At 41.7% G+C, this 14,669-nt stretch overlaps 1 protein-coding gene across 16 annotated transcripts in view; it reads left to right on the top strand.

Moving 5' to 3' along the window:
* The window catches only part of TADA2A (transcriptional adaptor 2A), a 75,047-nt gene that overhangs the window by 53,243 nt on the left and 7,135 nt on the right, over positions 1–14,669 (top strand). For all 16 annotated transcript variants that reach the window (XR_010124524.1, XM_063655512.1, XM_054456884.2 and 13 more), the window contains 5 exons: positions 1,818–1,861; positions 6,676–6,786; positions 8,703–8,774; positions 11,823–11,955; positions 12,517–12,560. Coding sequence is in view for 15 of the 16 variants with exons in the window: in XM_063655512.1 (XP_063511582.1) it covers positions 1,818–1,861; positions 6,676–6,786; positions 8,703–8,774; positions 11,823–11,955; positions 12,517–12,560 (404 nt within the window). In the remaining variant the exon portion in view is untranslated. The remainder of the gene's footprint in view (positions 1–1,817; positions 1,862–6,675; positions 6,787–8,702; positions 8,775–11,822; positions 11,956–12,516; positions 12,561–14,669) is intronic.

Here is a 14,669-nt window from a genome sequence, read left to right as displayed (position 1 = left end):
TTTTTGAGACAGTCTTGCTCTGTCACCCAGGCTGGAGTGTAGCATGATCTCAGCTCACTGCAGCATCTGCCTCCTGAGTTCAAGCAATTATCGTGCCTCAGCCTCCCAAGTAGCTGGGACTACAGGCATGTGCCATGATGCCCGGCTAATTTTTTATTTTTAGTAGAGACACAGTTTCGCCACGTTGGCCAGGCTGGTCTCAAACTCCTGGCCTCAGGTGATCCGCCCACCTCAGCCTCCCAAAGTGCTGGGATTACAGGCATGAGCCACTGCCCCCAGCCCTATTGTGCTTTTTTAGTGGTCTCATTCTAACTGTTCATTTTTTAATGAGAAGTCTTTCATCTAAAAGGATTTCAAAGGAATTCTGAACAAGTTTCAGGCATACTGGTTATTCCTCTCTTTGCAACATATCAAAAAGTATACATTCAGACTTAGAAATTATGGATCTCAGACCCCTGTTGGTTTCAGAGAAGAGTATGCAGAGCGTATAAGTGTGCATGTGTGTGTATGTATGTGTAGGCATGTATTTACTGTGGTGTTACTAACTGTAGACACAGTGATATCTCAGCAATAAAAAGGAGAGAAGCCAGGTGTGGTAGCATGAACCTCTAGTCCTAGCTACTTGGGAGGCTAAAGTGAGAGGATGACTTGAGCCTAGGAGTTCAAGGCCAGTCTGGGCAACATAGGAAAACCCCATCTCTTAAAAAAAAAAGTAAAAGAAAAAAAAGGGACTTGAGATTCACTCTGGAGGAACTAAGACGTGATCTAAAGCAGCAGTCCTCAACCTTTTTGGCATCAGGGAGTGGTTTCATGGAAGACAGTTTTTCCATGGATGGCTGGGGGCAGGAATGGTTTTGGGATGAAACTGTTCCACCTCAGATCATCAGGTATTGGTTAGATTCTCATAAGGAGCACACATCCTAGATCCTTCACGTGAGCAGTTCACAATAGGGATCGCGCTCCTGTGAGAATCTAATGCTGCCGCTCCTCTGACAGGAGGCAGAGCTCAGGCGGTAAAGCTGCTCACCTGCTGTGCAGCCTGGTTCCTAACTGGTCCATGGCCCAGGGGTTGGGAACTCCTGATCTAAAGTAAAACTTACTTTCTGCAAGTCTGGAGTTAGCTTCCATGAAATGCTGAAGAAGCATACCCAGTTGCTCCTATGAGAAGCTTCATTGCTAGTTATGAATACCTCTGGTATAAATCAGATTCAAGACACATAACTTTGCCTGGTTTAAATTCTCTTTTGCTTAAAACACAATTCGAGCTAGAGAGTACTGTAGAACTCAGTTGTTGATGTTGCTATCAAATCTTTTGTTTTATAATGCCCTTTCATTAAACATGCACAATATTTATTTCTAGTACCGCCAGTGTTGTGTGAATGCACAGTTGTAAATGTTGAATATGTGATCATGGTGCCCTTTAGCAGATTTCTCTAAAATGGCTGTTCTCAATTATTTCCACAAGCTGAATAGATTAACTTTATGACATGGACAGAGATTCCTTTCGGTTTCATCTTAAGTGACAGACAAGTGTTTTTCAGCATTTGTGAGTGGTTATTGATTCATTCATTCGTTCAGCAAATAGTCATGGAGAGTCTACTATGCCCAACAAGAGGAAAAACCCATGATGCCTGAGAGTCTAAAATTGTGTTAGTGATTCACTGACCTGCAGAAGTTTGTGGGAGTGACTTCTTTGGACCTCTGTATTGTATTCCACCTCAGCATGTTTAAGATGTCTGATGACAGCTATATGTGTAAAGCATTAGTAAATGTGAAAATAATTCTAATGCACAAATTATTGTGGCTTTTCATTCTAGAATTATAAGAGACCATGGATTAATCAACCTTAGAAAGTTTCAATGTAAGTATTAGCAGTTTTCTTTATTTTACAATTTTTTCCCAATATTATTGAATAATTTTAAATAAATCATGTATTGTAGTTGTTAATCCAAGTTGCATATTAGCCTGGCTGTCACCCCAGACTAATAAAGTAAGAATCTCTGGGGTTGGAGACACAGCATCTGCATTTTTAAAAAGTCTTCAGGGCGATTCTGATCCATAGTAAGAGTTTAAAAGTATTAATTTGGGGCCAGGCGCGGTGGCTCTTGCCTGTAATCCCAGCACTTTGGGAGGCTGAGGTGGGCGGATCACGAGGTCAGGAGATCAAGACCATCCTGGCTAACATGGTGAAACCCCATCTCTACTAAAAATACAAAAAAAAAGATTAGCCAGGCGTGGTGGCATGCACCTGCAATCTCAGCTACTCGGGAGGCTGAGGCAGGAGAATCACTTGAACCCACGAGGTGAAGGTTGCAGTGAGCCGAGATCACGCCAGTGCACTCCAGCCTGGGTGACAGAGCGAGACCTGGTCTCAAAAATAAATAAATAAACAAGCAAATAAATAAATGTATTAATTTGTAGTCAACAAAACTTGTAGTAAAATTCTTTTTTAAAAATTTGTATAGTAATTACAGTGTGAATATTAATGAATAATTTTCTGGATAGAGTCATGTTTTGCAACTATGTGTTAAGCATAACATAACCTTAATCTTCAGGTTGTAAAAATATTTTAGATAAAAGAAAGTGATCTTTATTTTGGATGGTTGTAGACAGACAAAATAGATGATATTTAATATTGTATGACGGTGATAAAAATACATATAGTGATTTTTAAAATAAATGCCACCTTTGACCTTACTGTGGTTTTTTGTTGTTGTTTGTTTTTTAAGAGACAGGGTCTTGCACTATTGCCCAGGATGGAGTGCGGTGGCGTGATGGTATCTTGCTGCAGCCTTGAACTCCTGGGTGCGAGTGATCCTCCCACCTCAGCCTCCTTATTACAGGCTCGAGCTATCGTGCCTGGCCTTTATTATTTTAAATATCAGAGATACCTAAGCAGGGCAGAAAAATTCCCTGTACTTTTTCTTCTTCCACAACATAGAGGCTTCCACAACTAAGAAGGATGATGTCATAATAACAATCACAATGTTTATATGAAAATATTTGTAATAGTTGTGTGTCACATTATTTTTTTTTTGTAAAGAATAACCTAATGGTTAGGTTTGTACAATAACTTAATGGTTATTGTAAAACATCCCAGTTGATAGATTCTTGTAGGGGTATTTATTTAATAATACATAGCATCGTAGGGTTCAGTCAACAAGGTTGAGTGTCTTTTTAGTCTAAATAAATATCTAGCCAGGCATGGTGGCTTGCGCCTATAATCCCAGCTACTTGGGAGGCTGAGGCAGCAGATCGCTTGAGCCCAGGAGTTCAAGGCTGCAGTGAGCTATAATCATGTCACTGCACTCCAGCCTGGGCAACAGAAAATCTATATTTTTAAAAAAAATATAGCCATGATCATAAGTATGTTACATTTTAGGTCCTTTATTATTTATTTATTTTTTGAGACAGGGCCTCACTCCAGTTGTCCAGGCTTGGAGTGCAGTGGCTCAGCTCACTGCAGTCTCCGCCTCCCAGGCTCAGGTGATTCTCCCACCTCAGCCTCCCAAGTAGCTGGGATTATAGGCATGTGCCACCATGCCCAGCTAATTTTTTGTATTTTTAGTAGAGATGGCGTTCTGCCGTGTTGTCCAGGCTGGTCTTGAGCTCCTTGGACTCAAGCAGTCTGCCCACCTCGGCCTCCCAGAGTGCTGGGATTATGGATGTGAGCCACCATGCTGGCCTTATTTCCTTTTTTTACTTTATGTTACATATTTTTCAAGTTACTGTAGTGTTTTGAGGATATCAGTTTTTATAGGTTACATAATATGTACTTTATTAGTTGAATATGTTGTATATATACATATAAGAGATATAATTATATGCTTAACTTCTCTCTTTAGGTATTTAGCTTGTTTTCAGTTCTTTTAATCATTACATAAATAATGCTATGATGAACTTGTGAATAAAGCTTTGTCATTATTTAGGATTTTTTTAAAGGTAGATTTTTAGAAGTGGGATTAATACATCTAAAATTATGACCACTAAAAATTACTTATGCCTGCTGCCAAGTTGCTTTCCAAAAGATGGTTGTATTAAATTCTGTTTCTTCTAGCAGTGTATGAGATTCCCTAGTGAACCTCATCCTTATCAAGACCTGTGGATTTGTAGAAATAATTCAGGATCAGAATTATTGGTCATGTTCTAGTAGCCACAGTAGTAGGTTCTCTATCTGAATTCCCGGGTTTTCCATAATATGTCAGTTAATTTTTGATCTTTACTCCTTGTAGACATTGACTCTTAGATAAATTCTTCTTTCAACTGATAGAGGTCAGTTTGGCTTCATTATTCTATTATCCATATTTTTTCAAATAGAGGGCTGAGGGGAAGCTCTGTTGCTTCTGAGAGTGTAGAAGTAGCGTGTGCAGTGTGGTTTCAGAGGTTTTCAGTTGCCATTATACTGAATATATGATTGACCTTAATATGGTAGGCAGGGTTTTTTTTTCTTCAAATTTAAAAATTTTACTCCATTTTCTTCTGCTTTGTTTTTTGTTGTTGTTGGTTTGTTTTTTTAAAATGATCTATGGCTGCTCCTTAAATCAGCTTCTAGAATTTTTGGATAAGAATGTCTCCTGCAAGAGAAGAGATTCACCTAAAAAGAGGACTTAATTTAAATAGCTGTCATAGGCTGGGCGTGGTGGCTCCCAGCACTTTGGGAGGCTGAGATGGGAGGAATGATTTTGACCCTAGGAGTTAAAGACCAGCCTGGGCAACATAGAGAGACCCCATCTCTGTATAAAAAAGCCAAGCATGGTGGCATGTGGCTGTAGTCCCAGGTATTTGGGAGGCTAAGGTGAGAGAATCTCTTGAGCCTGGGATGTTGAGGCTACAGTGAACTGTGATTGTGCCACTGCACTCCAGCCTGGGAAACAGAGTGAGACCCTGTCTCAAAACTAAAAAATAGAAAGGCCAGGCGCAGTGGCTCACGCCTGTAGTCCCAGCACTTTGGGAGGCTTGAGGCGGGCGGATCACGATGTCAGGAGATCGAGATCATCCTGGTCAACATGGTGAAGCCCCGTCTCTACTAAAAAATAAAAAAATTAGCCAGGCGTGGTGGTGCACGCCTGTAGTCCCAACTACTCGGGAGGCTGAGGCAGGAGAATCGCTTGAAGGTTGGGAGGCGGAGGTTGCAGTGAGCCGAGATCGTGCCACTGCACTCCAGCCTGGGCGACACAGCGAGACTCTGTGTCAAAAAAAATAAAAAATAAAAAAATAAAAAAGTAAGCTAGGAAAAAAAAATAGCTGTCCTAAATGAAAGTCTGTATCTTTAGTCCAAGAGTAGATAGAACTAACCAAATTACTGATTGAAACGACCCAAGTAGCAGCTCGAGAGTTCCTGACTGCTCCAATCTACCAGTTATTGTTAGTCAGTTTTACTCTCCATCTTCTTTGCAGATACATCTTTGGATTAGTTGTTTGGTCAGTAGTGATCCCCAGAGTTGCTGCTCTGGTGTCTCTGCATGATATTTGCATGACAGTTGTCAAATAAAACTTCATTAGCAGTAAATTAAGTTGTAGTAGTTAATTTAGTTTGGAGAAAGGCAAAATGACCCATATGAAGGATGAAAAAAATACCTTGCTTGAGGATGTGTAGGTGGGACATGCAAGAAATCACACTTTTTCTCAGCTAATGGGAAATCTTCTGGATGGATTATTTTGTCTGTAGCTTCGTTTTCCTGTGGGAGTTAATACCATAAATTCTGGCCATAATTCTTCCTAAGAATGTAAGATCTGCCTTTAACTGTCTCATCCATTACTGCCAGCAGTTCCTGCCCCTGTGTAGTTTAAAAGACAGTGAGGTGATTGGGCGCAGTGGCTCACACCTGTAATCCTAGCACTTTGGGAGGCCGAGGCGGGCAGATTGCCTGAGCTCAGTAGTTCAAGACCAGCCTGGCCAACATGGTGAAACCCCGTCTCTACTAAAATACAAAAAATTAGCCGAGCATGGCGGCGTGCCTGTAATCCCAGCTACTTGGGAGGCTGAGACAGGAAAATTGCTTGAACCTGGGGAGGCAGAGGTTGCAGTGAGCTGAGATCACACCACTGCACTCCAGCCTGGGCCACAGAGCAAGACTCCATCTCAAAAAAAAAAAAACAAAACAAAACAGTGAGGTGGCTGGGCGCGGTGGCTCATACATGTAATCCCAGCACTTTGGGAGGCCGAGGCGGGTGGATCACCTGAGGTCAAGAGTTCAAGACCAGCCTGGCCAATGTGGTGAAACTCCATCTCCACTAAAAATTCAAAAATTAGCTGGGCATAGTGGCGGGCGCCTGTAATCCCAGCTACTTTGGGAGGTTGAGGTAGGAGAATTGCTTGAATCCAGGAGATGGAGGTTGCAGTGTGCTGAGATCGCGCCAGTGCACTCCAGCCTGGGAGACAGAGCAAGACTCCATCTCAAAAAAAAAAGACAGTAGATGTGGGAGATGATCTCCAGTGGTGGAGACGATCTCCAGTGATAACAACATCCCTGTGGGATAGTTGCTATGGTGCTGTCATTATGATTAGTGTTTTGCATTCTTGGCTTTCCTGTTTGCTTCCTGTCATGGATAAGTTAGTCATGTGAGGTTATGAATAATGTTCTTCCATTTTACTAATTGTAAAAAAAAAAAGTGCTGAAAACTCAGGGATCCTTACATTTCCCATGACACATTTATGTTTTATTTTCTCTGTAGTAATGGAACGGCGGTATCCCAAGGAGGTCCAGGACCTGTATGAAACAATGAGGCGATTTGCAAGAATTGTGGGGCCAATGGAACATGACAAATTCATTGAAAGCCATGCATGTAGGTGGTTTTTGAGCCTTGAGCAGTATTTGTGTGTGTATATTTATATAAATAGGAGAGATAATGATGTGTTTTATGTGAAGTTCTATAAATAAATAAATGGATATTTCTCTCTTTGTTCCCCTTTATTACCATGAGACAAATTTGGGACTGTGGGGGTGGCAGAAGAGAGGTTAAACAGCCCTAATGACTTCCCCCATTGCCCCAGATAAACAATAATTTAGTAGTTTTTCTCCCTACTTTGTATCATGGGAACTTTCAAATATATATAAAAGTAGAGATAATAATATGATGAACTCCCGTGTGTATATCATCCAGCTTCAGCAGTTTTCAACACATGGCCAGTCTGGTTTCATCTTTACCACTCACTCTTCCCTCCTGCCCTCAACTGGATTATTCTGAAGCAAATCCCAGACATCATTTTATTTTGTTCATAAATATTTTAGTATTAAAAGTAGTTTTAAAAATGAAGACAGAGATGGATAGCTTGTGGAGATAGTACTTCCATCGATCTCTTGCCTTTCTGTGGTATTTCTGTGAGAGCTCTACCTAGTTACCATTTGATTTTTCACTATAAAAAATTAAAAGTTGTTATGAGGCTGGGCGTGGTGGCTCACACCTGTAATCCCAGCACTTTGGGAGGCTGAGGCAAGAGGATTGCTTGAGTCGAGGAGTTCGAGACCAATCTGGGCAACATAGTAAAACTCCATCTCTACAAAAATACAAAAATTAGCCAGGCATGGTAGTGCACACCTGTAGTCTCAGCTACTTTGGAGGCTGAGGTGGGAGGATTGCTTGAACCTGGGTAGCGGAGGTTGCGGTGAGCTGAGATCACACCACTGCACTCCAGCCTGAGCGACAGAGTGAGACCCTGTTTCAAAACAAAAAACAATATGTTGGTATGGCAGTAAGGCCTAGATTGTTAAAATAATATGGACTCTGGCTTATTCTGTACCTTTCATCATGACATTTGTGTATGTGGCCTCTAAGTTTAGTTCTGGGAAGGTACTCTACTAAGGCCCTTATTCTCATCATGAAAATATTTCTTACATAGCATTGCAGACATTTATCTGAGCCAGGTTGGTTGTCCTCACCAAACACCTTGTTTGGTTAGCATTCTTTGTGTGGTTTGTACCAGGTGACTGATCCTTTACTTCCTGTCCCAGTTTGGGACACACCCCTGGTTTATGTGTCACTCCAAAGAATTACACCCCATGGATTGTCCAGGTTCTTCCTTCATTCTCTGTTTCAAAAGCAGCCAAATTAGAATGATTTGTAGAACTTTTAACAGAAGATAGTTAGAGCAGGGAAACTTGGTTGTTAAAAAAATTATATTTTGCCCGGTGCGGTGGCTCATTCCTATAATGCCAGCACTTTGGGAGGCTGAGGCGGCTGGATCACCTGAGGTCAGGAATTCGAGACCAACCTGGCCAACATGGCAAAACCCCATCTCTACTAAAAATACAAAAATTAGCCGGGTGTGGTGGTGGATGCCTGTAATCCCAGCTACTCAGGACGCTGAGGCAGGGGGAATTGCTTGAACCCGGGAGGTGGAGGTTGCAGTGAGCCGAGATCATGCCATTGCACTCCAGCCTGGGCGACAGAGCGAGACTCTGTCTCAAAAAAAGAAAAAAAATTGTTACTTTTGTAGACAAATGAATTCAACCATTTCACTAAGTTTTCTAGAAGACCGTTCCAGCTGCTGCCTCTGGAGACAGCAGCTGGAAGACAGCTGAAGTATTTCCTCAGCTCTTGGGTAAAATTTCTAATGAGAAGTTACCAACAAGTAAGATTCTCCAAATGAACTTGCCTAGTCTTATAAGGCAGAATTAATGAAAATGCTCAATAGCAAAAGTGCTCACTAATGTTGCTTTTATTTTTGTAATTTTTTCCTTTATTCCTTTTGGGGAAAACAGTGGAATTTGAACTCCGAAGGGAAATCAAGAGGCTCCAAGAATACAGGACAGCAGGCATTACCAATTTTTGTAGTAAGTATGCTTCAGCTACATACCGTACCTGAGGGGAAGTATCTTCCAAACACACAGAGGAAGTCTCTGAGTTGTTGTGAATTTTTTTTAAAAAAACAAGTTTTCCTTTACCAGAATGCTTTAAATCTTTCCAGTAAAGTTTTGACTATTTAATCCCTATAAATACCTTTATATAGATTATCTTTGGTAAAATAAAAGTTGTGAGACAAAGGAAAGAGAGGTGCTGCTTTAGATTTAGGATTCTGCCGAGGCTCTTTAAAAAAAGAGAATCTTGGGCTGGGTGCAGTGGCTCACACCTGTAATCCCAGCACTTTGGGAGGCCAAGGCAGGTGGGTCACTTGAGTCCAGGAGTTTGAGACCAGCCTGACCAACATGGTGAAACCCTGTCTCTATTAAAAATAAAAAAATTAGCCAGGTGTTGTGGTGCACATGTTTAATCCCAACTACTCGGGAGGCTGAGGCACAAGAATCGCTTGAACCTGAGAAGCAGTGGTTGTAGTGAGCCAAGATCATGCCACTGTACTCCAGCCTGGGCGGCAGAGGGAGATTCTGTTTCAAAAAAAAAAAGGAATTTTATATTTTAGGTGTGTCACCCTTTTCAAATTTAATGATACATGGTCTTAGAATTTTTATAAAATAATGAAGCTTCAACTCGCTTCAGGTGCTTGCATCCCAGTTACTTGGCGTAGTGACAATAATTATATTATTAGCAGCTAACATCTATCAGATATTTACCATGTACCAGTCTCTATGCTAACCATTTCACTTGGATCAAGTCACTGAATTCTCATGACAAACTTATAAAGTACCATTACTTCCATTTAGTGAAGAAATTAAGGTATAAAGAGGTTACAGAGCTAGTTTAGCTAGTTAGCACTAGAACCAGGTCATAAGAGATAGTGTATTATAGTAGTTAAGAGCTTGGGCCTAGACTTAAAAAGCTTGAGTATAAATTTTGGCTCTCCAGCTTGCCAGCTCTGCGATGTGATTCTATCCAAATTTTTCTTTCCTTTTTTTTTTTTTCCGTAGAGACTGGGTCTTGCTATGTTGCCCAGGCTGGTCTCAAACTCCTGGCCTCAAGCAGTCCTTCCACCTTGGCCTCTCAGAGTGCTGGGATTACAGGTGTGAGCAACTGTACCTGGCCTCTATTCAAGTTTTAATTTTCTAAGGTTTTTAGAGTTAGTGTAAAGATTTAATTAGAGATACTGCATATAAGCATAGCACAGTATCTGGCACACAATAATTCCTCAATAAATGGCAGTTTCTGTTGTTTTGCTGTCATTGTTGAAATGATCTTTAGCATTCCCTCCTTCTTCCTATTTGAAGTTTTTGTGATTATTGACAGCTGTCACCTACTATCTATAAGAAATAGTTGGCTTCTTTTTTTTTTTTTTTTTTTTTGAGACGGAGTCTGGCTCTGTTGCACAGGCTGGAGTTCAGTGGTGCCATCTTGGTTCACCACAACCTCTGCCTTCTAGGTTCAAGTGATTCTCCTGCCTCAGCCTCCTGAGTAGCTGGGACTACAGTCACGCGCCACCATACCCGGCTAATTTTTTTTTTTGTATTTTTAGTAGAGAGGGAGTTTCTCCATGTTGGTCAGGCTGATCTCGAACTCCTGACCTCAGGTGATCCGCCCACCTCAGCCTCCCAAAGTGCTGGGATTGCAGGTGTGAGCCACCACGCCCAGCAATAGTTGGCTTCTTAACACAGCCCTGTGGGTGCAACATAGCCTTATGGATGTAAGTTCAGCCTAGTATGATGGTTCTTTAACAGTGGAAACCATTTTTGAAATTAAATTTTGTGTGGAGCCCCAATCTACAAATAAGATAAAAGTGGGCCGGGTGTGGTGGCTCACACCTTTAATCCCAGCACTTTGGGAGGCCGAGGTGGGCTGATCACCTGAGGTCCAGAGTTCAAGACCAGCCTGACCAACATGGAGAAACCCCGTGTCTGCTAAAAATACAAAATTAGCTGGGCATGGTGGTGCGTGCCTGTAATCCCAGCTACTCCGGAGGCTGAGGCAGGAGAATGGTTTGAACCCGGGAGGTGGAGGTTGCTGTGAGCCAAGATCGCGCCATTGCACTCCAGCCTGGGCAACAAGAGTGAAACTCCGTCTCAAAAAAAAAAGATAAAAGTGGAATTACTTTGGTTGAACTTTAATGGTTCAATTTATGTGTAGAGCCCAGGACCCGCCAGTATCTGGCAGTGCCCTTTCTCTTTACATTAACCTCTAAGATACTCCTGTGGTATCCTGGGGCTCTGTGGAACCTAGTTTGAATTTTGAAACCCACTGGTGCAGTATTTTGGAATCTGTGATCCTTTGTTTACATGTAGAAAACACCACGCAGCTCTTCTGTTTAGCAAGATGCATATAGAGACTCTGATAACTAATTTTGGTTTCCTGATATTGGCTGCCTCTGAGAAATATGGAGAAGAGGTACTACATGTCAAAGAGAACTCTTTTTGTAATTCTGATTGTTTTTTAAGGAAAGGCATAGGCTTTCCTTAAAAGTCACTTGTGTGACTTTGAAAAAATTTATAAAAATAGAAAAAGCAGGAAGCAAATATGACTATAGTAAAAGTTGGTTACTTTTTGAGAGTGGAAATATGAGCAATTCTTACTTTCTTTGTATTTTTCTGTTGGTTTTTTTCTCCCAAATTTCTTACAGATAGAAAAGGAATACAAATATTTAATATTTAATACTTAGTATTAAGAAAAGGATTTCAGACTAGGGAAAATCTACTTGGGTCTTGGAGAAATAATTGCAAAAGCAGTTTCGCAAAGGGAACAGACTTTAAGAACAAAACCCAAAACCAGTTTCTTGGTCAGTTAGGAAGCCCTTCAGTTCTGCTGCATTGTCATCGTGGTCATTGTGTTTTCTTTTTTTTTTCTTTCTTTCTTTCTTTTATTTATTTATTTATTTTTATTATTATTATACTTTAAGTTTTAGGGTACATGTGCACAATGTGCAGGTTAGTTACATATGTATACATGTGCCATGCTGGTGTGCTGCACCCATTGGTCATTGTGTTTTCTTATACCCCCAGGTGCCAGAACCTACGATCACCTCAAGAAGACACGGGAGGAAGAGCGCCTTAAACGCACTATGCTCTCAGAAGTTCTCCAGTATATCCAGGACAGTAGTGCTTGCCAGCAGTGGCTCCGCCGGCAAGCTGACATGTGAGTAATTACTCCAGGGTGAAGGAGGCATTCTTTCTGGGATGCCTTGGCCTTCACATGTATTTCTGGGCACCCTAGATGGCAGAGTAATAATAATTGAGTAGCTAGAAGAATTCAGAAATATTTTAGCAGTCCATCTCAGAAACTGTGCCATACTGACAGTTTTGAGAAACAACTGACCTCCTAGAATCATACTTTACTACTTTGATCTTATTTTTTAAAATTAGTGTATTTTCCCCCAGCCTTCTACCCATGACTTCAACTCTCTCTTCATACCTAGATTTTCACTGGAGAATCATGTTTGTATCCCTTCCCCTTGAGTGGTGTTAGTGGTGTTCTAGATTATAAGCTCTTCTTAACAAATCTGAGGAATTTTTCTTCCTCAGAACAGATTTTCTTTCTTGCTCAATACAGTAAGATATCTGTAAAACACAGTTCAGTCCATCTCATTACACTTCTTCGAGGTGACCTAGCTGATAAATGGCACCCAGTCTCACCGGGGCTTTTGGAAATCACCTTGTTTGATATGACCTAAGTTTAAATTCCTCTTCTTCGTTGTAGTGATTCCGGCCTGAGTCCTTCCATTCCAATGGCTTCGAATTCAGGTAATTATTTCTCAGGCCAGAACAAGTCTTAATTGTGAAGTTTGCATCGTAGGGGTTATAGTGACCCAGCAATCTTCCTTCCTCTGTGGTGTCAGGGTGCTTAGGCAGAGTAACAGTAATCAAGTGTTAGCCCAATATATAAACATCAGTATGTTTTCAGAATCTTCATGGCCAGACAGAGACTATCCTCAGAGTGAGAGCATAGAGTAGAGAGAGTATAGAGACAGGGGAAAAAAGAACTTCAGAGAGGTAACTTCTTTATTTTACCAATGTTCATGAGCAGTTAGTTTACTGCAATTGTGTCTACCACTAATTTTGAGACTTATTTCACAGGAGATAAATTAAAAGCTTTTTATTTTATTATTTTTTATTTATTTACTTATTTTTTGAGACAGAGTCTCGGTCTGTCGCCCAGGCTGGAGTGCAGTGGTGTGATCTCGGCTCACTGCAACCTCCGCCTCCCAGGTTCAAGTGATTCTTCTGCCCCAGCCTCCCGAATAGCTGGGATTACAGGCACGCACCACCACGCCTGGCTAAGTTTTGTATTTTTGGTAGAAACGGTTTTGCCATGTTGGCCAGGCTGGTCTCGAACTCCTGACCTCAAGTGATCCACCCACCACGGCCTCCCAAAGTACTGGAATTACAGGCGTGAGCCACCGTGCCCAGCCTAAGCTTTTTATTTTTATATAACATGAGCAAAGAAGCATGTTACTTGCCAGAAACATAAGGATTTCTAAGTTGGAGACCTAAAGTATTTCTATTTCTTCGTTTTACCTCTTTGAGTATGTCCTATTTTGAGATTAGTATATAGAGCAAGATTAAGCCATATGCTATCTGATGATCCTTGGTGATTGGTAATCGATGACTGGGAATTTGGGGAGGTATGTCTCAGTAGATTCAGAATCTGGGTCTCAGATTTGTCCGTGTTAGGGACTTTTTTTTTTTTTTGAGTGGAGTCTTGCTCTGTCACCCAGGCTGGAGTGCAGTGACGCGATCTTGGCTCACTGCAACCTCTGCCTTCCGGGTTCAAGCGATTCTCCTGCCTCAGCCTCCCAAGTAGCTGGGATTAGAGGTGCCTGCCACTTTGCCCAGCTGATTTTTGTACTTTCAGTAGAGATGGGGTTTCGCCATGTTGGCCAGGCTGGTCTCGAACTCCTGACCTCTGGTGATCTGCCTGCCTCGGCCTCCCAAAGTGCTGGGATTACAGGCGTGAGCCACTGCGCCTGGTCACTGTAGGGACTTTTTTTTTTTCCCCGATTTATTCCTTTATTTCAAGTAATTTTTTCTTAATATGGAAGGAAGAAAAAGGTAGTGTTTTAGGGGAGTGGCCAAGACAGTGAAATCAAAGTTTTATTTTGTAAGTTTCTTATTGCCAACACTCTACCCCCAAAATCTAAATACAACTAAGTTAATACTGGCCAATTAAAATGAAGGAACTGGGCCAGGTGCAGTGGCTCATGCCTGTAATCCCAGCACTTTGGGAGGCTGAGGCGGGCAGATCACCTGAGGTTGGGAGTTCGAGACCAGCCTGACCAACGTGGTGAAACCCCATCTCTCCTGAAAAAAAATATATATATAAAAATTAGCTGGGTGTGGTGGTACACATCTGTAATCCCAGTTACTCCGGAGGCTGAGGCAGGAGAATCGCTTGAATCCGGGAGGCAGAGGTTTCAGTGAGCCAAGATCGTGCCATTGCACTCCAGCCTGGGTGACAGTAAGACTGTCTCAAAAAATAAATTAATTAATTAAATGAAGGAACTGGCTAACATGATCATAGATTTTTGTTCTCTGTACCGTCTGCACTGACTTGTTCATTGTTTCTTTTTTCTTTTTTTGTGAGACAGGGTCTCCCTCTACTATCCAGGCTGGAGTGCAGTGTGTGATCATGGCTCACTGCAGCCTCAAACTCCCAGGCCTAAGTGATCCTCCCAATTCAGCTCCTGAGTAGCTGGGGCTACAGGCGAATGCCACCAAACCTGGAGATTTTTTTTTTTTTTTGGTAGAGACAAGGTCTTACTATATCACCCAGGTTGGTCTTGAACTCCTGGGCTCAAGTGATCCTCCTGTTTCAGCCTCCCAAAGTGCTGAGATTACAGGTGTGAGCCTCTG

Source organism: Pongo pygmaeus, chromosome 19 (assembly GCF_028885625.2).
Source record: "Pongo pygmaeus isolate AG05252 chromosome 19, NHGRI_mPonPyg2-v2.0_pri, whole genome shotgun sequence".
Classification (NCBI taxonomy): domain Eukaryota; kingdom Metazoa; phylum Chordata; class Mammalia; order Primates; family Hominidae; genus Pongo; species Pongo pygmaeus.
Note: the sequence above shows the minus strand (reverse complement) of the source record. Positions and strands in the feature narration are given on the sequence as shown.